The 26,193-nt window shown below is 39.9% G+C and overlaps 1 protein-coding gene across 3 annotated transcripts in view; it reads left to right on the top strand.

Moving 5' to 3' along the window:
• The window catches only part of gid4 (GID complex subunit 4 homolog), a 54,625-nt gene that overhangs the window by 9,041 nt on the left and 19,391 nt on the right, over positions 1 to 26,193 (top strand). For 2 of the 3 annotated variants that reach the window (XR_013578930.1, XM_078558398.1), the window contains exons 2-4: positions 3,992 to 4,051; positions 18,909 to 19,016; positions 24,062 to 24,163. Coding sequence is in view for 2 of the 3 variants with exons in the window: in XM_078558398.1 (XP_078414524.1) it covers positions 3,992 to 4,051; positions 18,909 to 19,016; positions 24,062 to 24,163 (270 nt within the window). In the remaining variant the exon portion in view is untranslated. Of the gene's footprint in view, positions 1 to 3,991; positions 4,052 to 15,323; positions 15,541 to 18,908; positions 19,017 to 24,061; positions 24,164 to 26,193 lie in introns of all 3 variants that reach the window. The other variant, XM_078558399.1, reaches the window with a different exon arrangement.

Genomic DNA, 26,193 nt, shown 5'->3' on the forward strand with positions numbered 1-26,193 from the left:
GAAGGGAGCTCCAGGATTTTGACCCAGCAACAGTGAAGGAACGGTGGTATATTTCCAAGTCAGGATGGTGAGTGACTTGGAGGGGAACTTCCAGGTGGTGGTGTTCCCATCTATCTGCTGCCCTTATCCTTCTAGGTGGTATATATTGCTGTTCCTTCATTGTCACTAGGCCAAAATCATGGAACTCCCTTCCTTACAGCACTGTGGGTGTACCTACACCACATGGACTGCAGCAGTTAAAGAAAGCAGCTTTCCATAACTTCCTCAAGGGCATTAAATGCTGGCCCAGCCAGCGAAGCCCATATCCCGTGAATGAATTTTTAAAAAGGTGACATGGAACGTACTGTTAGCATCTTTAGTTGTGGACAACTGTGAACGTAATATACCTATTATTACCTGATGGTGCTGATTCCTGTCTGATAAAGTATGATTTTGCAGCTACAGCAATTAAGTAGCCATTTTTAACATGTGACTGTTGACAGTGATTGTTGATAGGCTGTTGAATCATGAAGGGCATCACACCTGATCATATTTGATATTTACACACACGTGCTTCTGGAACTGGTCATTGGAAGATGAAATGGAAACCATGGAAGAGATTTTTTTTCTTCCCCTCTTTCCCTTGGCCAAACTGCAGAACTCAATTGAAGGGCCTGTGATACTGCTCTGGCTGAGCTTTGTTGACTCAACTTGGATGAAAGTTTTAAACTAACTGCAGTAATTATTGTCAACAATGTGATGCAATGAAACCCTGCCTTGGACGACAAGTATTTTTTCAGCCCACCACCCTGTACACACACTTGTTTCTATGCAAGTTGACGCTGGTATTTTGGCATGTTGTCCCGTGTCAACCATTTTTGGAACAACAGTAAAAAGCTGGGAATTTGAGCAGTGTCTCCATTCTGACCTGTTTGTGAACTACATTTGGCAAAGAACAAATCTTCATGATGTGTGGAGGATGTGACAGCAATTTTCATTTCTAAATCAATATAGAAATATATTTTCTTAACTTGACAGTGTCGCTCAACAAGGCTGAAGGCTGGCTTGTATGGGAATTGGAGTTGTTACATGCATGAAGGGGAGCACTCGTATGAGCTTTAGGACAGCAGGAGGCGACTTGCAATAGATCTAACTGTTGCTCTAACTTTTGGGTGCCAAAAGTGGAAAACTGTCCATTCTTCTTACATTTTTTTAAAATAATTTAATTTTACATAAATTTCTCTTGCATTGGACTGAAACCCAAAAAGAACAACACTAATTTCAAAACTTTGTTTTTCCTTTTTCCTACAGACTACAACCTTTTAAAACCCAAAATTAGTGTCACTTAACCGCTATTTTATTTGTCTCCTATTTTCAGTTTTGGTTTTGAAACTTTGGCTTTTCTCCAAGTTTTCTCAATTTAAAAGAAAGTTGCCTCATAGACATTTACTGACGTTGTTCTTCCTTTTATATCTACTGCCATTTGAGCCAACTTTTATCCAATTTCCTCTGCAAGGAAATTACTTTAACCAACAAAAACTGAGTGCAATTATAACGATTAACCCTGGCTGGCTAGCACAGATTAAACAGTATTGACAACATTACAAATTACAGAAGATTTGCTGTAGTAGTTTGCAGACTACCTTGACTCATTGACTATATTGTTACTCCTTGCCAGAAACTCTGTTTTTGGAGATTTTTATTTAGCTACAGTACATAGTTTATTGAAATTACTTAAAAGAGCTTGTAAATCCATAGCACCACCACTGCTGCTGTTATGTACCTTCAGATCCTGAGTCCTCTTTTGGCTCTTGTTACACTGTACCACTGGCATCATTTTATTCTCTGGATGTGGGGGATGCAGGGCTACATTTATTTTCCATCCCTAATTACCCTGAATAAATACACCTATTTGAAGCAATTATTTGTACAACTGAGTGATTTGGGTGACCACTTCTAATGGCGTTAAGAGTCAACCACATTGCCTGCATGTTGGTCAGACCATGTAAGAATGGTAGGTTCGCTTGCCTGTTGGACATTGGATGGATTTTTGCAACAACCTGGTTTGCTTCCATACCCATAAATTCAGTTTCAGAAGTTAAAGTGGAGTATTTGACTTAGTAATCTCTGGTCGTTGATCTTGTGCCATAACGATTTTATACCATACCCAATTGTGTCCATTGGTAAGCATCAGATCAAATTTTTCTTCTTCAAAAAAAAACAATTTCAAAGCCATTGTTAATAAATATACCCATTTAATTCTAGTGAGATCTTAGGATGAACAGCTATACCAACATGTATTATCTACAAGTATGTTTTGATGGATTCTACATGTCTAAAATGCTAATGAACTTAACCACTTCATGTAAAGTTTTGAAATGCACTGGATTAAATAAATGAACAAATAGATCCTGCTAATGTTTGTAAACCATTCTACCCTTTGCTTTGCATTTTTCCAGTTTTGAATATCATACAAATTGCTCAGCTTTATATTTTACTGCTAGCCAACTGCTTTTGGAACTTCTCACATTTTCCACCCGTCAATGTTCAGTGACATATTGCACGTAACAACACTTGTATCCCAATGGAGATGATTCTGTAATTTAACTCACTGTGTCACTAATGCTGTGTGCTGGTTTGAGGAAAAATTGGGCTTGAGAAAAATTAGTTACGGCAAAGGTATATATTCATGATATTCTGACAAAGCAGCTTCTCTGATCATGGTGGTGAGTTTGGGGTCTGGCACACTGGTTCTTGTAGGCTAGTAATCTGTGTTACTACCTTGCAATTCATTCCAGTTTATGTTGTTGTATAGGTAGTGCTATATTCTGTTTCTGCCAATGACATTATAGACTGTGACTCTCTGTAAGCTTTTGAAATTATATCAAATTACCTAACCAGCAGGATGGCATATATGTTTATACTGCATTTACTTAAGATGGGAAGAAACACCTAAAAGTAAAATTGGCAGCTTTGTCCATTTGAAATGTGGAGGTTGTGTATTTAACTTTATAGCAAGGGTAAGGAATGGTTTCAAACTCAATAGTTGCAAAATGAACTTTTAAGCTTCGACCAGAAGACTTAAATACTCTGGAGGTTTCCCTTGTGGATGTCTTCTAACCAAAACCAAGGATAATGAGGCTTCAGAGAGGTTGCAATGCAGATTTGTCATGATGTTGCCTGGTATGAAGCAATAAAAATATACAAAATATCAAAATTGAGTCTTTTTGAGTTGAACACACATTACTGGACAGTATCATAGTATTTAAAATAGTGAAGGGATGGGACAGGTTAGACATTACATGATTAAATGTAGAGGAGATGGCAGGAGAAACTTCTACACAAACAGTTGTGAGACTTTGAAATTTACTTTCAGGGCTAGTGTTTGAGGCAGAAACTATCGGTATTCAAGATTAAATTGAATAGATGGGATAAGGAAGAAGGGATGCAAATATAGTGGGACCAGGGTGTGTAAATCTAATCATAACTATTTGCTTACAAGGAACATGAACACTGACATGGACTGGTTGAGCTGAATGGCCTGTTTTCATCTTGTAACTTTATTTATTTCTTTGTGCTCATGGTGCAAATAATCGAAGGTGATAAATGTGGAATTCTCCTTGGTATAGTTCAGCATCTGCAAGAGAGGGGAGAAAATATTGCACTACTTCTTTCCTTGATCAGCATTGAGGATCACTAACATGTAGGAGGTTATTCTGTCCATCATGTCTGTGCAGACTCTTTGCTAGATTAATCCAAGACTAAACCCAATGCATGTTCCCCATAGCTCTGCATTTTTCTCAATTTCATATATTTATCCTATCGTATTTTCTCTTGAAGGATGCAATGGTCTCTGCAACCACATCCCATGGCAAAATGTTCAAGCTCTTAATAACTCTGCATAAAAAATTCCCCTAATCCCCATACCATCTAAATAACTTTCAATGGCTCTGATTGTTTGCACTTACCAAAACAAAGCAAATTCTGAATAACCGTTTGTTTATTTCTGTAGCACGTTGACATGGAAAACTCCTTTCTCTGTGGATACCTAAAGATCAAGGGGCTCACTGAGGTAAGTCATTCAGAGCAGAGATTCTGAGTTAAATATATTAATCTGCCAAAAATATATTTTTAAAAATCAATGAACAAAATTATTTTAATGTGCAATTAGCTTCACTTTTCAGTTAAATTTCGGCATATTTACTTCTGACTTACATTATGTAGTATGTTAGTTGGGAAAGATAAGCGCTTTCCAGTGTGTTCTACCAGTATTGCAGAACAAAGCTCCCTGTAGAATTCTATGTACCCTCAATCACTGGAAGTTTTTGTCCCAGTTTTTCTCTCCCTCTTAATGGGGCTGAATTGCTGGTTTACAGTTCCAGAGTGCCAGTTTCTCTCAGTTGCAATTCTTCATGTATTAGTCTAGATAGTGAGTAATTGGTAAACAGTTTAATAATGGAAAGCACATAGTGAAGCCCACCCTGTGCTTCCCCATATGTGTTGTTTACAGCAGAAATTTATGGATAGTAATCAGGATTGGTACTTCAATTTTTTTTTCTCCGACTTAGCCAAGAGAGATGGAGGGAATTGTAGTGCCCCAACGAATAGCTTTGCCAATTTGGCACAGATCAGAAATCAAACTGGTCCTTCTGATTTGGATGGATCAGCATTGGGCATAGTGGTATGTTCAGCCACTGGACCTTTGAAAAACTTGGGCTAATAAAACTGATTCAACATTGTTGTTAAGTTCTCATAAGATGATTGAAGACATGAGCAAAAGAACTCCTGGGCAGTGTAGTTGGCACTGCCCTTGCAGAGCTTGGTAGTCTTAGTGTACAATACCTAGAACTAAAAAACTTAAAAGAATGGGAAAGACTATAATATGCAATGATATCGACTTTTCCCAGAACTCCTCTCAACAGAAAGGCATCTAGTCACCTTTTACACCAGTTTTTTTACATCTTACTTCTGTGGTCTTCTATAGTAAAGTGCTATACAAATTTAATGCCTTTTTGTTTTCTATAAAGAGCCAACCTGATTTTTCTCTACCCTAATTTACTGATTTTTAAATGCATCTCCTCTAATTCTGGGGCTATTCACATTGGGAATAAATTGCTGAATGAGTTTGGTTAAGCCCTTCAAAATTTCAGAAATTCCAATTCTATTACTTTGTTTTGGAAAAAGAGAAGCTTCAAATTTGAAATTTTAACCTTGTGAAACATTTGGAATTATCTTCCACAGAGGACTTGGATGTTCCTTTGTTGAATATATTTAAGGCTGAGATGGACTGATTCTTGGTCTCTTGGGGAATCAAGGGAAATGAGACTGGAGCAGAAAATGGGATCAGGGCAGGAAAGTGGAGTTGAACCAGAAGATCGGCCAAGATCATATTGAATGGAGGAGCAGGCTTGAGGGGCATATGATCTACTTCTCCAATTCTTATGTTCTTTATTATCATTTAATCAGCGTGCTGTAGCTTATGCTTCAGTCTAATTTAGAAAATAGTCAAATACATGAAGGTGTCATTAAATGAGTTAACCAAATTCAGTTATCCTTGCCTTAATTTATTAATAAACTTAATTTGTTGATAAATGAAATATTAGATGTCTTGAATTTAGCACTGTACTTGCTTATCTATTTCATTCCAGGCTGCCGCCTCTAATGAGTGCTACAGCTATCTGTTAAGATTGATGAACGGATGATAACAATGTTTTGTTGGGTCACTAACTTGGAGAGAGGCCAAAAAGTGCATATAGCACTTCAGTACATGTCCTAAACATCCCCAACCACTTCACGTACAATGAATTACTTTGAAGTGCAGTGACTCTTATGTAGGGAAATGCAGTAGCATTTTTAACACTGCCAGGTTATCTAAAGAGCAGTGAGGTGAAAGACCAGTTAATCTGTTTTGGTGGTGCTGGCAAGGAAACTAGGGAATTGTCTTGCCCTTCTTTGAGTAGTGACACAGAATCTTTAGCATCTACCTCAGCCATCAAAGCAGGCAGCTGGGACTTTGGTTTAATGTTTTTTGCAAGGGTGACAGCTAAAGTAGTGTAGCACTCCACTGATTTTATCAGCTGAACTTGTCTATTAAGAAATTACAGGCTTACAATAAGCCAGGCTCATGGAAATATGAGCAGGCATTTGGAGCAGGATACACTTGTATTATTGTAAAACACTGTACGTATTAAACAAGTAAAATTTGATAGCACTAATTTTTGAAGTACATGAACAAATATTCAAAGCCACACAGGTACATTTTCATAAGCATTCTTTCATTTTGATATAAGATTTAAGATATTGGAAGAAAAACATTAATGTCAGCTCTGACTTGTAGAACTTTCCAGGAAATTGTATCTTGTACCTCGGGTTCCAGATGTTGAACAGTGATCATTCTCCTCGGCTCTTGTAGTTGAATGGACAAGGTTATGAATGGTTCTGAACAAACTAAATATAAAACCATGGAAATGGCATTTTGATAAAATTGATCCAGACTGAAGTATGTTTTATTAGAGAAAGCAAGTTGAAGGGTCAAAGTTGACAGTGTAGGAGAACACTAATTTTGATAACAGTATGAATATAAACACACACAAGTTAGAAAAGTGTGCCAATCACAACAGAGCTACCTTTGGAGTGATCCATATTAATACTGTTATTGGAACCATAGGTCTCAACAATTTCTATTGTATTAAAATTATGCTAGAAATGGATTTCTGCCAAAGAGAGGAAAATCCTAAAACATGGGTGCCTATGTTTTCATGTGTTGGGGTGGTTGGGTTGGGTTGCGTTGCAGGTGTTAAATTCAGTCTTAAATATGGAAGGACATAGCATTGTCTGGAATTTTGGATGCCAACCTAGATTTTTTTTAAAGAAGGTCATAAGTTCATCTTGGAACTGTCAACAATCAGGCCTCTTCCTAGAAATCACCTGACCTGCATGGTACTTGAGGAAGATCTGTTTGTTTATTTTGAATTGCAATCACTTCAATGGACGGGAAAAAAACTGAAGAAGGGCAAAGGCTGGTAACTTGCTGGAAATCACATGGCAGAGAGGAAAAAAAACCATTAGTTTGAACCTGCTGGTTTTGAAGTCAGCCTTGTTGGGGAATTAACTGAGAAAGGAAGGCTACCCTAACTGGCACGCACTCGCTCGCTCGCTCTCTGCCTGGCCTGAAATTGTGTGTGGCTATCAACCTGTAGCCAGTGAATCCTCATCTGAGTGTAGCTTGTTTGCACTTTGGAACTGCAAAGCTGAGACAGGAAGAATTGATCCAGCCATTTTTATAGAGATATATATGCCAAAGTTCCATTGGTGAGAACTTCCAGACATCCACCGGGACCAGCAGCCCATCTTACACGAGGGAACTGCAGATCGACAGCGTTGAGACCCTGCGAACTTTATCCTTTATTTTATAATACCGAACCTCTAAAGCCTATCTCTGCAGACAGACTCTCTGTTTGTGCCCGTGTGTGGTGGGGGATTTTTTTTTTTAAAGAAGCGTTATGATGCGGCAGATGATATGTGCCAGGCGGATCAAATCCACAAGGGAGACCTGATCGCACTATCACAATAGTTTTGCAATTTGTATTTATTTCAAGATGCGTGCACTAAATTCAAAAGTTTATAAGTCCACCAAGATTTCCAGAGATCTTTTAAAAACTAAATTAAGATATTTATTAACAAAAGACAAGATTTCGAGTGCATACATAGGACTACAAATTACTACTATAATAACTCATAAAATTCCTAATTAACCTGACTCCCAGTTATACCCCCTTTAAGGCAACGGTCCAAAAATAGATTTTAGATTTTAAACAGATCCAGTAAATTAACACAATACCCTGGACAGTGGAATTCAAAATGGCTTTCTCCAGCTTCGTTTCTGTAGACAGCAGGCTTATGCACAAATGCTGGAGGCTTCATTAAGGCTACTTCACATACACCTGTTAGACCCCACAATGCCTTCTCCTGACACACTGAATTCAGGAATAAGACCACTGAGCCTCGATTTTTTTATATATAAAACTAAATGATCTCTTTTATAAACATTTCTCTCTTCTTAATATGTCTCTCTGCCCTTCACTCTTAACTTCACAACAGGGCTTTTCTAGGTTCCTGTCCTTCCTTTGACTGGAAGGTTGTCTTTGGACTTTCCACTCTCCTGGATTTTTGGAGTTTCTTTAGCTTGAGATTGGCTATCTGTCCCCTTCTCCAGTCTCTCCTGGCAGCAACTTTCAAAAAAACAACTGAACTCCCCAGCTTCCAAGTCAAAACTGTTGTTTCTCTTCTCCTCCTGTCTGTGGGAGGGACCTGCCTCTCTGGCCCCCTATTGCTAGGCAACAGTCCAATTCTTCTACCCTTGTTTTTTTACCTTCTCTTTAGGAGTCTTAAACCTCCTCATTAAAAATACAAGCACCTTTTTAAAGTGAAACTAAAACTCCATTTGACCTTCCTTAACACCCACAAATACCAATACAACTTAATTAAACTATCTCTATGCCCTAACACCTTTCCCTTTGGAGAAGGAAAGCTTCACAACAATGAAAGTCTCTTTACAATGGCCTTACATCTGTCTCACACAAACTTAACGTCATAAAGCTCTAACAATAGCTTATTACATACCATACAAATAAATTTTTCATTTAGTTTCACCATTAGACATTACAAATTTTTAAGCAAAACAGAGTCAATCAACATGACAAGATTAGCAGAATTTGCACAGCATAGTATCATCATAACTCAACCTTTGTTTCTTTTTCCTCCTATTCCCAGTCTTTAACTCCGCAGACAATGTTTCATTTAAGTCTACAGCTGAATTGTCCTTTTCGTTCGCTATAAGCGTAATTCCGTCCTCGAGCTCGTTTTCCGAACTCAAGTGTGTTAAATTCTCATTTTGATTTAGCAAAGTCAAAATGGCATCTTTGTTGCATTAACATCTAATTTCTTCTCTGATCAAAATCTTTTTTTGCCATTTCAAGGATGTTATTGAGATGCTTCTTATGTTCATACACAAGCATTTCGTATTCATCCTTGGTTTGATCTTTAAACTTTTATGATATCGTTGTTTCTCCAGATCCCATTTTGAACAGGCCTTTTCCACTTCTTGTTGAGCAGTGTCAATTATATTCTCCCTGTGGAGTTTCATAGTTCGTCCAGCCCTTCAATTCTTTTGCATAATCCACAAACTATATCATTCCACTTCTTTCCAGGTTTTGAATGGGCGTTTGCAACCTGTCCACTTGCCTGGATTCCAACAACTGTATTTTGTATTGTCATGACACAGCAGTTGGTAAAGGCTGAGTTTTTTAAACCCCAGAGAGAAACTTGAAATAACTGTCATAGCCTTTATTTTCAATTGGTATGTTTGAGATGCAGCGCTGAATTCTGGAATAAGACCACCGAGCCTCAAGGTTCTTTTATATAAAACTAAGTTAAAAATGTATTAATTTAACAACAAATTAAACACGTACACATGTCTACAAATTGCTACCATAATAACTTTTAATCAAATACCCAAATTAATCACTCCCAGGTAAATCTTCTCAAAGGCAACAATAACCCATAGACTTTGAACAGACACCAGGCAAAGCACATTTGACCTTACGAATTCAAAATAAGGTTCCTTGCAATTTGGTTCCTTTGCAGATGCAGTTGTAGGCTTACAGGCTGGTTAGATCTTAAATGCCTCTGACTTACACATAAACTCTTTTCTGTTTATACCTTGCTTTTCCTTTGAATGTAAATTTTCCACGATATCCTAGGCTTTTAACGTCATGTCTTCTAACAATAACATTTTCATCCCACTAATTTTATTAGTAATATAAACACATGGCTCAGCGTCTCCCAGCTAGGTGCAAGATTTTACTTCCACTCTTGAATGCTTATGCAACAAATTACAAATTTATACCTTATCTTCTATCCTCCTTACTGTTTATCAAATTAACATCTCAAAACTACTATACGTCAAAGCACCCAGACTAGCTGGCTTTAATCCAATTAAGCCACACACACACACACACACACACACACACACACTCAACTACAATTTCAATTTAAAAATAATTTCCAATAACATTACAGACATTAATATCTCTTCATGACAGTATATTAGCACTGGCAATCACTTGTAAATCTGTCTCTTTGATCATTGACTTTTCGAGGCCATTTTGCGCTTTCAGTCCTTTTTGTTGGCAATTCTTGATTTCCGATTCTGCAGGCACTTTTTGTTTTTTTCATATTGTCCATTACTGAGGTTGATACATCAGTAATTTTACTTGGATCAGTTCTTTGCTCAACTGGACCACAATTCAGTAAAGAGTTTTTATTCACAGGAACAACTTTGGAACTGTGACACTCCATACCACACATCTTCCTTCTTCATTTTCTCCAGTTTGCATTGAAGTTCATGAATCTCATTATATTTTCCCAATGAAGTTCTAACAGTTCGTTAGTTTTGGTTTTTAATTCTGCATGCAACCAGTTATTCTGATTTACCAATAATTCCTTTTCCTGATCAAGGTATTTTCCATGATATTTCATAGCAATTACTGATGTTTGAAGTTCATCAAGTTTTAACCGAAGGTTGACCTTTGAAATTTGCTTCCACAAACTTATCATTTAGACATTTCAGGTCCTCAGTCAAGTATTCTACTTTCTGGAATTGATTCCAAATTGTTCTCATCAATGCTCTTCTTTCATACATGAAAGTTGTTTTTCTACGTTAATCAGATTTTCCTTCAATTTCTTGTTATCTGTAATAAGCATCTCATTTTTGGCCACAGTAGTTTTCTGAAGTTGGTCAAGATCAGCATGATCAACTGTCTGCTGCAATCCAGTCATTCCACATTGCTGTCTCCACTAGCCAAATCATTACCCAGAATAAAATCCACCCTTTCAATAGGTGATTTTAGGAATAACTGCCACCGTAAGAATTCCATTTACAAGGAGACTTTGTAAGTTAACAGGTTCATAAATTCCATTAATACCTCTTAATCAAAACTTTTTCTTTCATAAAACTACCTGGAACACAAATTGAATCATCAGCCACCATCAATGATTGATCTGCCCCAGTATCTCTCAAAATTTTAATCTGTTTACTTATTTTGTTGGAGGAGTAAGGGAACACTTCTCCCTTCGACACAAAAAACATCCAGAACCTCTGTTAGCCTGACTTGCTTCACCGCTAATCAAAGAAGAATTCTCTGGATTATCCTGAACCATATTCCCCTTTCCTGTATGTTCTGTAGGAACATGTTTCACCTGTACCACTGCTACTGTTTTAACAGCCATTTCCTTTTCTGATGCTACCTTTCCTGAGGATTCCCTCGGAGTTCCTACTTCTGCAATAGGTCTACCATTTAATCTCTACTAATCTGCCCTACCTTGTTACAATGAAAGCACTTAGGCTTTCGAATCTCACTTCCACCCTCCGCTTTCAAATCTCACATCCACCCTCAGTACCTTCCCTTCTGGTCTGAGGAGAAATTTCCTGAGAATCCCCAACAGTCGCTTCTCTCCCCTGGCTACTTGCCTTCCTTTCACCTCCCCATCTTCTATCCTTCTCGGATTTGTGGGGATGACGGAAAAAGGGTTTAAATTTATGGACCAGTTCATAATCATTAGCCATCTCTGCTGCTTGTCTAGCTGTTTTAACTTTCTGGTCTTCAACATGGGTTCTAACCACAGGAGGAAGTGAATCTTTAAATTATTCCAAGAGAATTATTTCCCTAAGAGCTTCATATGTCATCTCTATCTTTAATGCCCTTATCCAACAGTCAAAATTACTTTGCTTTACCCTTTCAAACTCAATACAGGTCTGCCCAGGCTGTTTCCGTATATTCCAAAATTTCTGCCTGTATGCCTCTGAGACTAAGCATTATGCATTAAGAATAGCTTTTTTTTTACTGCATCATACTCCACCAATACCTCTTCTGAAAGTGAAGCATGAGCCTCATGAGCTCTACCTACCAACCTATTCTGTAAAAGTAATGTCCATTGCTCAGCCACCTTCTCAAACAAGATAAAGAATGCCTCTACATCCCTTTCCTCAAACTTTGGGAGAGCTTGCACAGAACTTGGATGGGAGTGAGAGTTTGGTGATTGTTATGGTAACAAGTGGCAATTGGGAGGGAGGGAGAGATTGGGGCTAGGTGGGTAGGGTAGAAAGGGAAGGTACAAAAGATAAGGGATTAATGAGTGGGGGAACATGGAGAACAGCAATCAGGAAGAAGCAAGTGATTGGGGCTTGTGCTGGGATTATGAATCAGGAGAGGCTGCAATCGGCAGAGGTGAGGCAAAAGGCTCTTTGAGTGGCTGAGAAAGAGCACTCCTGGAGCCAGCAGTTCCCACCTCCATTTCACTGCAGAGTTCACTAAGCCCTGGGATACTCAGCTGGCAACTGTTAAATTTAAATCGGGCTCCAACATCTCACTGTGGGAGCCTGATTTAAAAATTAAATGTTATGTCCCACTCAAAGGAAAGGGAATTGGATTTCACACAGTTGGTTGGGATAAGTTCTATGTTGTAAAATTTTAATGCTGTCCACTAACCCTCTCCTGCCTATTGTACGGGGAGTCAATGTTGAGGCCATTATGTCAATGCTGATTAAAAATGCTGCCAATTATAGAATTGGTGACTGTCGTGGATTGGGGCTGGTTTCGTTAAATGTTCATCCTCACATTGGCAAATACACTGCGCGTTTGTTCTAACCACCGATAATAGTGTACTTGTAAGGTGCCTTTAGAGTTTATTTCTATGTTAAGGGTGCTTAATCACAGAATGGTTACAGCACACAAGGAGGGCGTTTGGCTTTCTGTAACAGCTACTCAGCTAGTCCCAATTTCCTGTTGGTTTTCCCTGTAGCCCTTCAATTTTTTTCTTTAGATAATTAGCCAAATCCTGTTAGAAAGCAGTGATTGAATCTGCCTCCGTAACATTCTCAGGCAGTGCATTTGAGACCTAAGCTTCATTTAAAAATGAAGTTTCTCCTCGTCACCCTTAGTTCTTTTGCCAGTCACCTTAAATCAATGCCCTCTGGTTCTTGGTCCTTCTGCCAGTAGGAACAGTTTCTCCCTATCTACACAGTCCAAACCCCTCATGATTTTGAACATCTCTAGCAAATCTCCCCTCAACCTTCTCGAAAAAAGAACAGGTCTAGCTTCACCAACCTATCCTCGTAACTGCAGTTTCTCATGCCAGATATCATTCTCATAAATTCTCCATGCTCCCTAAAGGTTTCACATCCTTCCTAAAAGTGTGGTGCCTAGAAGTGCACACAATATTCCAGTTAAGGCTGATTCAGTGTTTTATAAAGGTTCACCATAACTTCCTTGCTTTTGTATCCTATGCCTCTATTTAGAAAGCCCAGAATCCCATTTGCCTTATTAACCACTTTCTAACTTGCCCTCACACCTTCAGCCATTTGTGTACATATACTCCTAGGTCCCTCAGCTCCTGCACCCCCTCTAGAATTGTAACCTTTATTTTATATTGCTGCTCCTCATTCTTTCTATTAAAATGAATCACTTCACACTTCTTCACATTAAATTTCATATACCATGCCCCCCCCCCACTCAACTGTTACACCAGCCTGTCCGTTTTCTTGAAGTCTATCACTATCCTCCTCACAGTTTATCATACTTCCAAGTTTTGTGTCATCTGCAAATTTTGAAATTGTGCCCTGCACATCCAAATCTAAGTCACTAATATAGATTAAGAAAAGCAATGGTCCTGACACTGACCCCCTGGGGAACATCACTTTCTGCCTTCCTCCAGTCTGGAAACAGCCATTCACCACTATTCTGTTCCCTGTCACTTAGCCAATTTTGCGTCCATGCTGCCATTGTCCCTTTTATTATTTCATGGGCTTCAACTTTGCTGACAAGTCTGCTATGTAGCACTTTATTAAATGCCTTTTGGAAGTCCATGTACACCACATTGCCTTCATCAAAAAAAGCTCAACCAAATTAGTTAATCAGAATTTGGCCTTGACAAATCAGTGCTGACTTTCCATAAATAATTCACTGTTAATTTTGTCCTGGATTATTGTTCTCTGAAAGCTTTCTCACCACCAAGATTAAAATAACAGGCCTGTGGTTGCTGGGTTTATCCTTACAGCCTTCTTTGAACAAGGGTGTAACGTTTGCAATTCTCCAGTCCTGACACCTTCCCGGTATCTAAGGAAGATGGAAGATGGCCAGTGTCTCCGCAGTATATGTAATTTAATGATAGACCAAAAGGAAACCTGTGTGCAAGATCAAACCAATACTGAAAAGGAGCTGATAGGGAATGTGGCTGGATATTAGGAGAGTGGTTGTTGAAATGTTTGTTGGATATACTTGGATAGATCTTGTGAGTTTTATGTTGCAATGTGAGAAATAATGCATTCGCACCTGAAAACTTCATTTGTTCCTCCCTTTCCTGAAACTGTTGACCTCTTGTAGAGGTATGATTCCACAGGCATCAACAATTCTCTGGTATCTCGACTCTTTTTGGTAATTTGTGAGAGAGTCTGGACTGTGACTGTTAACAGGCACTTCAACTGTGGCTTGGTTTTGGGGGCATATTCGCAGCAGAGTCCAATGTTGGCATTACTTGATGTTCAATTATGAGCACTTTCCAACAGGGATTAATTGATAGCAGTTAGATATAGAAATTGCGGCTGTTTTTCTCTTCACTGTTACAGGCTACTGAGTCTAACTGCAGCAGACTACTTGTAGGGAGGTTGAGATCAATTGACTATAGACTGAGAGTCCACCCAAGGATATACTGAACTGTGTGGCTTATTTGCGAGCCAACAGTCTTTAACATTGCTATATATAAGTGTATCTACCTAAAGTAGAAGTCGAATTTAATCAATTTATCTGCAGATGTGAACAAACTGCTGATGTTATATTGTGTAGGTTAGTTTTTAATTCATTCATGGGATGTGGGCATCACTGGCAAGGCCAGCATTTTTCCCCTTGAGAAAGTGATGGTGAACTGCCTTCTTAACCTGTTGCTGACAGTGTGGTGTAAGTACTCACACGGTGCAGTTGGGAGGGGAGTTCGAGGGTTTTGACGCAGCACACTGAAGGAACGGTGATTTATTTCCAAAGTCAAGATGTTGGTGAGACTTGGAGGAAAACTTTCAGGTGTCAGTGGCATTCCCATTCACCTGCTTCCCTTGTCCTTCTGGATGGTAGAAGTTGTAGATTTGGGAGGTGCTGTTAAACTCTTGGCACATTGCTGCAGTGCATCATGTAGATGGTACACACTGCAGTAGTCACAGTGAATCAGTGGTGGAGGGAGTGAATGTTTAAGGTTGTGGTGGAGGAGATACCAATTAAATGACTGCTTTGTCCTAGATGGTCCTCAAGAAGCTCAACACCATCCAGGACAAAGCAGCCCGCTTGAATGGCACCCTATCCACCACCTTCAGCATTCACTCTCTCTACCACGACGCATTTTTAAAAAATGGTGTTGAATATTGTTGGAGTGACACTCATCTGCAAGTGGAGAGTATTCCATCACACTTCTGAATTGTGCTTTGTAGATGGTGGAAAGGCTTTGGGAAGTCAGGAGGTGAGTCACCCAGCTTCTAAACTGATCAGACTCTGCTTACCCATATCATGCCAGTGTTGCTGGATGATGGTTGAGATTGGAAATATGATAGCCACACCAAAGAGCTGAATTATTCCCTTTTGAGAAGAACTGAGCAAAGGCTCGAACTCTGTTTGAGACTGCTTTTAAAAAAAACTTGCATTTATATAGCGCTTTTCACAACCTCAGGATGTCCCAAAGTGTTTTACAACCAATGAAATACTTTTGAAGTGTAGCCATTGTTGCAACATAGAAAATGTGGCAGCCATCTTGGCATAGCAAGCCCCACAAACACCAAGGTGATAATGACCAGATAACCTGTTGTAGTGATTTCTTTTATTCTTTCATGGGACATGGGTGTCACTGGCTAGGCCAGTATTTTTATTGCCCATCCCTAATTGCCCTTGAGAATGTGGTGTTGATTTGAGGGATAAATATTGACCAGGACACCAGGGATAACTTGCCTGTTCTTCGAAGTATTGCTATGGAATGTTTTACATCCACCTTAGGTAGTAATCGAGACTTCAGTTTAACGTCTCATCCAAGATACACCACATCCGGCAGTTCGGCATTATATCAGTACTGCAATGGATTGTTAGCCTGGATTTTTCTAGTTAAGTCTCTGGAGTGGAACTTGAACCCACAGCCTTTTGACTCCTGCGGCAATAGTGCTACCCCCTGAACCACCCCTGCCAAGTCAAACTGCAACTAACATAAAGTTAGCACAAGCGACAACTGACATTGAAGTGGTCTAATATGCACAAAGTGTAATCCTGGGGGATATGGTCAATGAGATCTCCTGGCACTCATTCTATTAATAAGTATAAGGGTTCTTATTAATAATTTACTTATCAATAAGGTTCACAAACATTGAATATTTTGGGTGTCACGGGTTTACTAAGTGCCCAGTATATGTTGTAGTACTTGAACATAAAATTAAAAGACTACTAAAAACTGAAACTTGCTGGTTTAGTTGAAGGACTTAGTAGTTACAGTTCTGAGTTCAGTATGTTGGGCCTTTACAAGTCAAATACTCATAATGAACAAACTCTTTTTTCTAGATTTCTTGTGCCTCTATGTGACAAGCCACTCCCTTCGATTACATAATTATTTAACTTGCTTCCCATCGATAACTTTAGTTTTCCTTAGCTAACAAGCTCATTTTTCTGTAACTTAAACTGATTAAACTCCCTTACTTTGTATTCTTACTGAGTTTTATTCTTGTCACATATAATTGCTATTCCACCAGTGAAGAACATTTAATTACAAACACTTACTTTGATTCAGTACAATCTCTTTTCTGTTAATCTCCTGCTTCTACAGAACCCCCATTTTAAAAGAATGATTGATTTATACCCAGATGTTTTCCTTTTGCAGAGCTGTTTTTCCTGCACTTGTTATCAGCTTATTAAATACATACATCAGTATTCAATGGCTTTTTTTAAATTTAGGTTTGTTAAGTGGTTGAATTGACCATTGCTGCAAGGTCTGCACTGGACCAATAACCTAGTAAAACTTTAAATTAACTTAAAAACAGTGCTGGGAATACTCAGCAGATCTGGCAGCATCTATGAGAGAGAAACGGAGTTCACGCTTTGTGTCAAATATGACTCTTCTTCAGAACTGAAGGAAGGTAGAGATGTTATGCTGTTGAGGGGAGTGGGAGGGTGGAGGAAGCACTGAAGGGAAGGTCAAGGATAGGGTGGAGGGCAGGTGAGATTAAATGACAAAGGGAGTGGTAACGGTAGTAAAGAAATAGTCCCACAGCTACCTCGACTACACCTCCTCACACCCTACATCCTGTAAGGGCTCCATTCCATTCTCCCAGTTTCTCCATCTCTGTTGCAACTGTTCTGATAGACAACCTTCCACAACAGCAGTTTTGATGTGTCTTTTTCCTCAACCAAGGATTCCCCTGGCCCCACTGTGGTTAACAGGGTCCTCAACCATGTCCAACTGGTTTCCTGCATTTCCCTCACCGCTTCCCACTTCCCTCTCTCCCAGAACCGTGATAGGGTTCCCTTCTTCTCGCTTTCCACCCAATAGTTTCCACATTTAAAGGATCATCCTCCACCATTTCCATCACCACCACCATTAAATGTCCTTGCCTAATAAAGGTTACCTTTACTACAATGTAACATTAATAAATTTCAGGTCAGTCTGATTACCCCTATTATTACAGGAGGATGTTTTGATGTTGTGATACTGAGTAGCTACTGGCCTGTTGAGCACCCTTAGGACCAAAGTAGCAGGCTATCTTCTCCATTAAGGAACCTATGGTGTAGAATTTAAGGATCATATGATATTCTACTGCGTTTGGAGCAGGACCAAGTTGACAATTGTTGAAGAGTCTGGTGATCAACATTTACAGAACTAGACAGTCAAATTGCCCATATAGCCTGTTGTAAAAACAGTACTTAACACACAGATTTCTCACTAAGGGAGAAAACATATGAGGATCAGAAATCTAAGTGATTCATTGATGGGAGCTATTCACAGTTCCTTGAAAGCTGATTCTTAAGTAAGCCTAGCAAGACAATATTGGCTGCTAATCCCAGGTGACAATACAGCTAGTACCTGTGGGAGTAGTGATGATAATCAGTGCTGAGGCTGATTTTTACAGAGTTTCAATGCAATTTGACAATGGTGGCAGGTATTCTTTGTTCGGCTATTGAGGCATGACAAGGGAACTAAGTTACTTCAGGATAGCAATTAACGTGTGCTATTAACATTGGTACAAATGGGGGGGTCTTGATTTCATATTGTGGAGATGTACATTCAATTCATTATCCACCCTAAGCAATGAAGACTGATAGACCAACACTACCTCCCTTGGTGGTCCATTCCATACACTCTCCAATCACTAGATAAAAAGTAATTAAGTCTAAACTTCTAAGTTGAATCTCATATCTATTAACAGAATCCAAGCTGGTTGGTGAAGCCAAAACCAAAACACAGAGCTTTTCTTTACCAAGAGTGTTTATTGACTTTGTTCAGTCTTATACCTCTCCTAGTGTCCCAGCTGTCCCCTTTTTGTACGTGATCAAAGTACTTAATTAAAAATGCCCTTCATCCTGTATATCTTAATATAATTAACATACTATTAACAATATCCTCTTGCTGTAGAATATATTAACATCTATCTTGAATTAGAGGAGCATAATGTTTTAGAGGGCTTTTATTCCGTTTTTTTTCCTGACATGTGCCAACAGTTTATAATGTCTATGCTATTGATTTAACAGTTATGAAATAGTCTTTGCTAGCTAAAATAATGAGGGCTGGATTTTGTATGAAAGTTCCTAATAAAATGGTTCCACTTTACATTCTTTGTTCAATTTTAAACCTTACAGGAATACCCAACTCTTACTACCTTCTTTGAAGGAGAAATCATCAGTAAAAAGCATCCATTTTTAACAAGGAAATGGGATGCAGATGAAGATGTGGATAGAAAACATTGGGTACGTGAGAAATGGTTTACGCTTTAACTTTTTTTTTAACGCTTTAACCCTGTTTCAGACATTGGCCTGGATATTAGCAAGCATGTGTTACATAGGGGTGGGAAGTTTTGGTCAAGAAACCTTGAAGTCCAGGTATCCCCTTGTGCTGTGGAGTTTTAACTCCAGCATGCCTGTTCTGTATTTTAAAGCTTCCTTGTCTGGATGTCGGCCTGACAGGCTTTGCTTTCAATCAGGCAGAGAGGACTCCAGAATAGGTCACAGGAGCAGGTACATCCAATTCCTAACCCCAGAGCAGGGGTAAGGTCTGATCCTGGGAATCTCTGTATGGGGGCTGGAGAGTGGTCAAGGATGGAGCGCTTCTCCTGGCCCAGAAGCAGTGCTGTAGAGGCACTTGCCTTCTCCATGCTGCCTTCAGCTGCCAGATTTCCTAAGGTCAGAGAAACCTGGTCAAGTACTGTAAACTCTTCAAAGCTTGTTAAAATACTTAAATTACCAACCTGCCTCCTGGGAGCAGGTGTGCATTAAATGCAAAGTTGGATAGGTTAGGGTAGATTTTTCAAATGTTAACACCTGACCTGTTAAAATTTAGCCCATTGTGTTTTGGGTTGTTTTGCATGAACATTGTCTTCATCAAAGTGAAAGATACTGATACTGGGAAGTGGAATATTGATCACTCCTAGGTGAGTTATAGGACTGGATGTACAAGAAATTCAAGAAAGTTCCCATTTTTCCTGCAACAATTGTGTATGTGTCAGCCTCAACCATAGAAGAGTTTCTGTCATTTTCCATTTTGTTTACCAGGCATTCCTTGCAAATATAACTGTCAATTTGTACTAAATTTTTGGTACATACTTGTTAACAATGACATTAGACATGTTATATGTGCCATGAGGTGTAGAAGGTGGGGCTTTCCCTGCAATTTTACTATGTGGTGAATTTCCAGTCTCAATGTAGTACTGACATGGGGTGCTCAGAATTTCTGAGGTGGGTCAGTCATTTCTCAGGAAAAAGCAATGCTTGAGAGAGAGTCATTCCAGTTCACCTGTGCACCTTCTTTATTATTAATTCATGGGATGTGGGTATCGCTGGCTAGGCCAGCACTTATTGCTCATCACAAATTGCCCTTGAGAAGGTGGTGGTGAGCTGCTGCCTTGAACCGCTGCAATCCATGTGGCGTAGGTACACTCACAGTAATGTTAGGGAAGGAGTTCCAGGATTTTGACCCAGCAGCATGAAGTAATGGCGATATAGTTCCAAGTCAGGATGGTGAGTGCCTGGAGGGGAACTTGCAGTTGGTGGTGTTCCCATGTGTCTGCTGCCCTTGTCCTTCTACATGGTAGCAGTCGTGGGTTTGGAAGATGCTGTCTAAGGAGCCTTGGTGAATTCCTGCAGTGCATCTTGTAGATGGTACAAACTGCTGCCACTGCATCGGTGATGGAGGGAGTGAATGTTTGTGGATGGGGTACCAATCAAGTGGGCTGCTTTCTCCTAGATGGTGTCAAGCTTCTTGAGTGTTGTTGGAGCTGCACCCACACAGGCAAGTGGAGAGTGTTCCATTGCATTCCTGACCTATGCCTTGTAGATGGTGGACAGGCTTTGGGGAGTCAGGAGTTGAGTTAACTTGCCACAGGATTCCAAGCCTCTGGCCTGCTGCTGTAGCCATAGCATTTATATCGCTAGCCCAGTTCAGTTCCAATCAATGGTAACCCCCCGCCCCCCCATGCCAGGATGTTGATAGTGGGGGGATTCTTGCAAAGGTAATACCATTGAATGTCAATGGGCAATGGTTAGATTCTCTCTTGTTTGAGATGGTCATTGCCTGGCACTTGTGTGGTGTGAATGTTACTTGCCACTTGTCAGCCTGAGCCTGGATATTGTCCATGTCTTGCTGCATCTGGGCATGGACTGCTTCAGTATCTGAGGAGTTATGAATGGTGCTGAACATTATGCAATCATCAGCGAACACTTCCACTTCTGATCTTTTGACGGAAGGAAGGTCATGATGAAGTAGCTGAAGATGGTTTGGTCTAGGACACTACCATGAGGAATTCCTGCAGTGATGTCCTGGAACTGAGATGATTGGCCTCCCAACAACCACAACCATCTTCCTTTGTGCTAGGTATGACGGTTTTCCCCCTGATTCCCGTTGATTTCAGTTTTGCGTAGATTGAATCTTATTAGCTGAAGTCTGGCATCTGTGATGCTGGGGACCTTGGGAGGAGGCCAGGATGGATCATCCACTCAGCACTTCTGGCTGAAGATTATTGCAAATGCTTCAGCCTATTCTTTTGTACTGATGAACTGGGCTCCGCCATCACTGAGGATGGGGATATTTGTGGAGTCTTCCCCACCTTTGAGTTGTTTAATGGTCCACCGCCATTCACGACTGGATGTGGCAGGAGTGCAGCACTTAGATCTGATCCGTTGGTTGTGGAATCTCTTGGCTCTGTCTGTTGTTTGCTGCTTATGTTGTTTGGCATGCAAGTAGTCCTCTGTTGTAGCTTTACCCACGTTGACACCTCATTTTTAGATATGCCTGGTGCTGCTCCTGGCAAGCCCTCCTGCACTCTTCATTGGATCAGGGTTGACCCCCTAGCTTGGTGGTAATGGTGGAGTGGGGGACATGTCGTGCCATGTGATTGAGTACAATTCTGCTGCTGATGTCCCACAGTGCCTCGTGGTTGTCCAATCTGGAGTTGCTAGATCTGTTGGAAATCTATCCTATTTAACATGTTGGTAGCGCCATACAACGCGATAGAGAGTATCCTCTATGTGAAGACGGGGCTTCGTCCCCCCAAAGACAATGCAGTGTCACTCCTACCGATAACATCATGGACAAATGAATATGCGGCAGGCAGGTTGGTGAGGATGAGATTAAGTATGTTTTTCCCTCTTGGTTCCCTCACCCCCTTCCACAGACCCAGTCTAGCATCTATGTCCTTTAGGACTCAGCCAGCTCGGTCTGTAGTGGTGCTACTGAGCCACTTTTGGTGATGGACATTGAAGTCCCACCCCAGAGTACATTCTGTGCCCTTGCCACACTCTGCTTCCTCCAAGTGGTGTTCAACATAGAGGAGTACTGATTCATCAGCTGAGGGGAGGATAGTACATGATAATCATCAGGAGATTTCCTTGTCCATATTTGACCTGATGCCATGAGACTTCATGTGGTCTGGGGTCGATGTTGAGGACTCTCAGGGCAACTCCTTCCTGACTGTATATCACTGTGCCGCCACTGCTGGATCTGTAGTGGGGCTACTGGCCAGTGGGACAGGACATAGCCAGGAATGGTGATGGTGTTGTCTGGGACATAGTCATACTCATGGAAACATACCTTACAGACAATGTCAGGCTGCTGCATGACTAGTCTGTGAGACGGCTCTCTCAATTTTGGCACAAACCCCCCCCAGATGTTAATAAGCAGGACATTGCAGGGTCGGCAGGCCTGAGTTTGCCGTCGTCATTTCCGGTTCCTAGGTCAATGCCGGTTGTTCTGTCCGGTTTCATTCCTTATTGACTTGTTTTTAGTGGTTGGTACAACTGAGTGGCTTACTAGGCCATTTCAGAGGGCATTTAAGAGTCAACCACATTGCTGTGGATCTGGAGTCATATTTAGGCCAGACCAGGTAAGGATGGCAGATTTCCTTCCTTTAGTGAATTCCATAAGGACATTAATGAACCAGATGGGTTTTTATGACAGTCGACATGGTTTCATGGTCATCATTAGACTTTTAATTCCAGATTTTTTTCTATCGAATTCAAATTCCACCATCTGCCGGGATAAGATTTGAACCCAGGTCCCCAGACCATTACCCTGGGTCAGAAAATGCTGGAAAAACTCAGCAGGTCTAGCAGCATCTGTGGGGAGAGAAACCGAGCTAGTGTTTTGAGTCCATATGACCCTTCTTCAGAAATTACCCTGGGTCTCTGGATTACTACCTAACTAAAGAATTACATTTGGCAAACCTGGAGAAAATTGCTGGTCTTTCATAATACTTTGTCTAGCAACTAAGCTTATTTTTGAAAAGCACAAGATGTTTATCCCAATAAGTGCTCAAAATTACAAGCTAGTGCTCTCTAACCCATGGATATTGAGCTGTGATGTAACCACTGCCTCCACCCCTCAATTGCTGCCTTGTCTGAGATCACCTAACTGGACAAACCTGGAAGCAAACCTGGAACCTTCCAGAGTGGGTGACTCAATGTTGCTCCAGGCTGTATCTTTACCTACTTGCTTTCAGAGGTGCTTTTAAAAAAAAAAAGCAGTGTCCCATGAGGTTTCTGTGATCTTCATGAAAAAGCCTATCTTTGCTATATAACTGATTTTGGTATATGGGAGCGTGATGTTTGTTGGAAAGTTGCTGGTTCTTGAAGTTCTGAGGAAAAGCATTGCATTTCCACGATCAAAACCTTACAATAGTAACAGAAACGTATCAGGAGGTGCGTTAAGCTTAAATTTTGGAGCTATATTGGGACGTTTTTAAAAAGATTGTAAGCGAGCCCATTAAAGATTTTTATTGTGAAATTTATTTTAAAACCAGCACCTCTGGAAAGTGAAATTTATCAAATAAATCAGCCACGCTATAGGATTACTTGAGAACCACCTTGCATTATGGTTGGACTGCCAGGACCACAAATAGGATAACTTGTTCTATCATAGCACTTCCTGTTTTCAAAGCACACCAAAAGTTGAAGTGGTCATGTCTGTGATGTGACTGTCAATCTTTACCGTTTAGGACATTATTTGGTTGAGAAACTAGGAATCTTGGAAGCAAGTTTTCAATTAGAGGTTGAATTCTTTTTCATAAATAGGCAAAACTGATACTTAAGAAAATCACACACACCTTATCACTTAACCATGTTATTTTCTTATTGGATCCTTATTCAACCATTTTAGTCCCTCTCTTCTGATTTTTAACCTTCCTGCACAGTAACTAGGATTATGCATCCTCAAATTCTTGTTTCTCCTACACTGTAGGATTTTCGTGTTGTGTATGCAATGTTTTGGCTTTTTGATGTGCTTATCTTCTTTATTTTTTTTTCAGGGGAAATTCTTGGCATTTTACCAGTATGCAAAAACATTCAACTCAGATGAGTTTGATTATGAAGAGTTAAAGAACAGCGATTTTGTCTTCATGAGGTGGAAGGTAACAAAGATTATTGAGTATGTGTGTTGAAACCTATGTGTCATCCTAACAGGCAAATAAAGAGGATCTGTGACCCAATTCTAACACTAATTTTATTTTGGTGTATAACTGAGTGAAGCCAGGATAAAGATTTCGGAATACTTTTTCAAATCACTATGACTGCTACGGTGAGCAAGGAAAATGGCCTGGTAAATTTGTGCTGATTTTCTAAGGGACAAATTCAAAGCCTTTCATTGGTCTATTGCACAATCCAACAACCTGGCTTAATTGTTTTTTTTTCTTTGTGATTACTTTTTCCCTCTCTTGCATCCTGTCCTGAAGTTGCTGACATGTTATGATGCCTTGGGCACAGTGTGTGTCAGGCTCTTTGACAATTCAAATGCATCAAGGTCTTTTCCACAAAGATGCACATTCTCACTGCAATCACCGGATAGTGATCAGGAGCAGGAACTTTGATTAATTTTCCCAATTGTAATGCCCTTACCAGCTGACTCAGCATAGTGAGGGATTGAAGCTGGGACCTTCATGCTTCATGTGTCTTAGTACGTTTGGTAATGCAATTGTCAAAAGAATGATTGCTAGTATAATTGCTGTCTTCATGGGGCATCTTTTCATAATGATACTGGTATGAAAGAGTTCCACAAGGAGGAAAAGTGCTGTTTAAACTTCATTGCAGATGTGTGCAGATTGTTTGGGTTGATTTATGTTCAAGCTGGAGATCCTGTGGTAGAAGAAGCAATTGTTCTATCATATCTGCAATGTGCAGAGATTGAGCACTAGCCTCATGTATGGCTGTGTCACTGCGGACTATTACTATCTTTGTTTTAAAGAACAACAGATTTTTTTTCTTTATTCTGCTGAACTGGATTACTGTAATTTGCACTAAATATATGTCTTAAAAATACTAAATGTAGAATAGTGTTGGGTTGACTTTCCACAGCACTTCTGCTCCACCATTGTGACCTTGGTGAAAATCCTACATTCATGCATAAGTGGGACATTCGCTGAAGTTATGGCAGTGATGCCCAAGAAGCTCTGAGAAATTTCACCCCCTCGAATGAATTTCACATAGAAATGTTCTCCCAAAGAAGGGAGATAATGGCCCAGGAAGGATATCTTACCCTGAAGAGCACTTGCATAGATGTGTATAGTGAGGATAAATGTTTTCAGGAGAATTGTTATGTTTAATTCAATTCTCTGATGTACAAAGCATGGAGATTATCTGTTATATAAATTTGTATATGAAATAGAAAGTAACTTCAATTGAGAGAAAAGCAGGAAGTGACATTCATTTCCTTGATCCTTTTACAGCACAAGACCCCCCCCCTCCTTGATTTCAAAGGGGGCTACGTGACCTATGATCTGCTTTTGCTGCTCTGAAATGAATCCTAGTAGTGGTCGATTTTCCCTGAACCTCAACTTTAATTTACCCTCTCATCCTTTCAGTTTCATCTTTTTTTTCCCCCTTGCTTTCCAATCTACCCAAAAAATAAGCCCAGCTGAGATGGGGACCACTTTGTGAGACAAAAGCCAGGTTATGTCAGTGTCTGTATGTATTAATGCTAAAATAGGTAAACATTGATTTTTGTCTTTGAAAAAGCAAAAACTACATGTTGGTAACAAAAGCAAATTAGCAATCCACAATACATCTTATCTATACATCTCTTCCATTCCCCTTCTACACTTCCTGATATTACACCAAAAAAAAAATCATGTCAGCTGTCATTTACCACAAGCAAATGTCCCTGTCCCTATATAATGTTGGCCTTTTTCTTGTTAATTCAGGATTCTTCTAGAGGTGAAAGTTGTAATTTCCAGAGTATAATTGATTATCAAACTATTAGCTAGGAAATCCTGTTTGCTCTGGGTTTTTGATGCCTTTATTTTGTGTTCCCTTGCACAGAGGGAGAATAATTCTTCAGTCAAAACAAGCAACTAAGGGTACCCTTCTCCCCTCTTACCTTTCTAGTCAGCCAGTGATTCTTATTAGGTCAATATACGACAATTTGGGCCCCTTGGATAATTGTGTC

The sequence above is a fragment of the Cetorhinus maximus genome, chromosome 15 (assembly GCF_964194155.1).
Source record: "Cetorhinus maximus chromosome 15, sCetMax3.hap1.1, whole genome shotgun sequence".
NCBI lineage: Eukaryota > Metazoa > Chordata > Chondrichthyes > Lamniformes > Cetorhinidae > Cetorhinus > Cetorhinus maximus.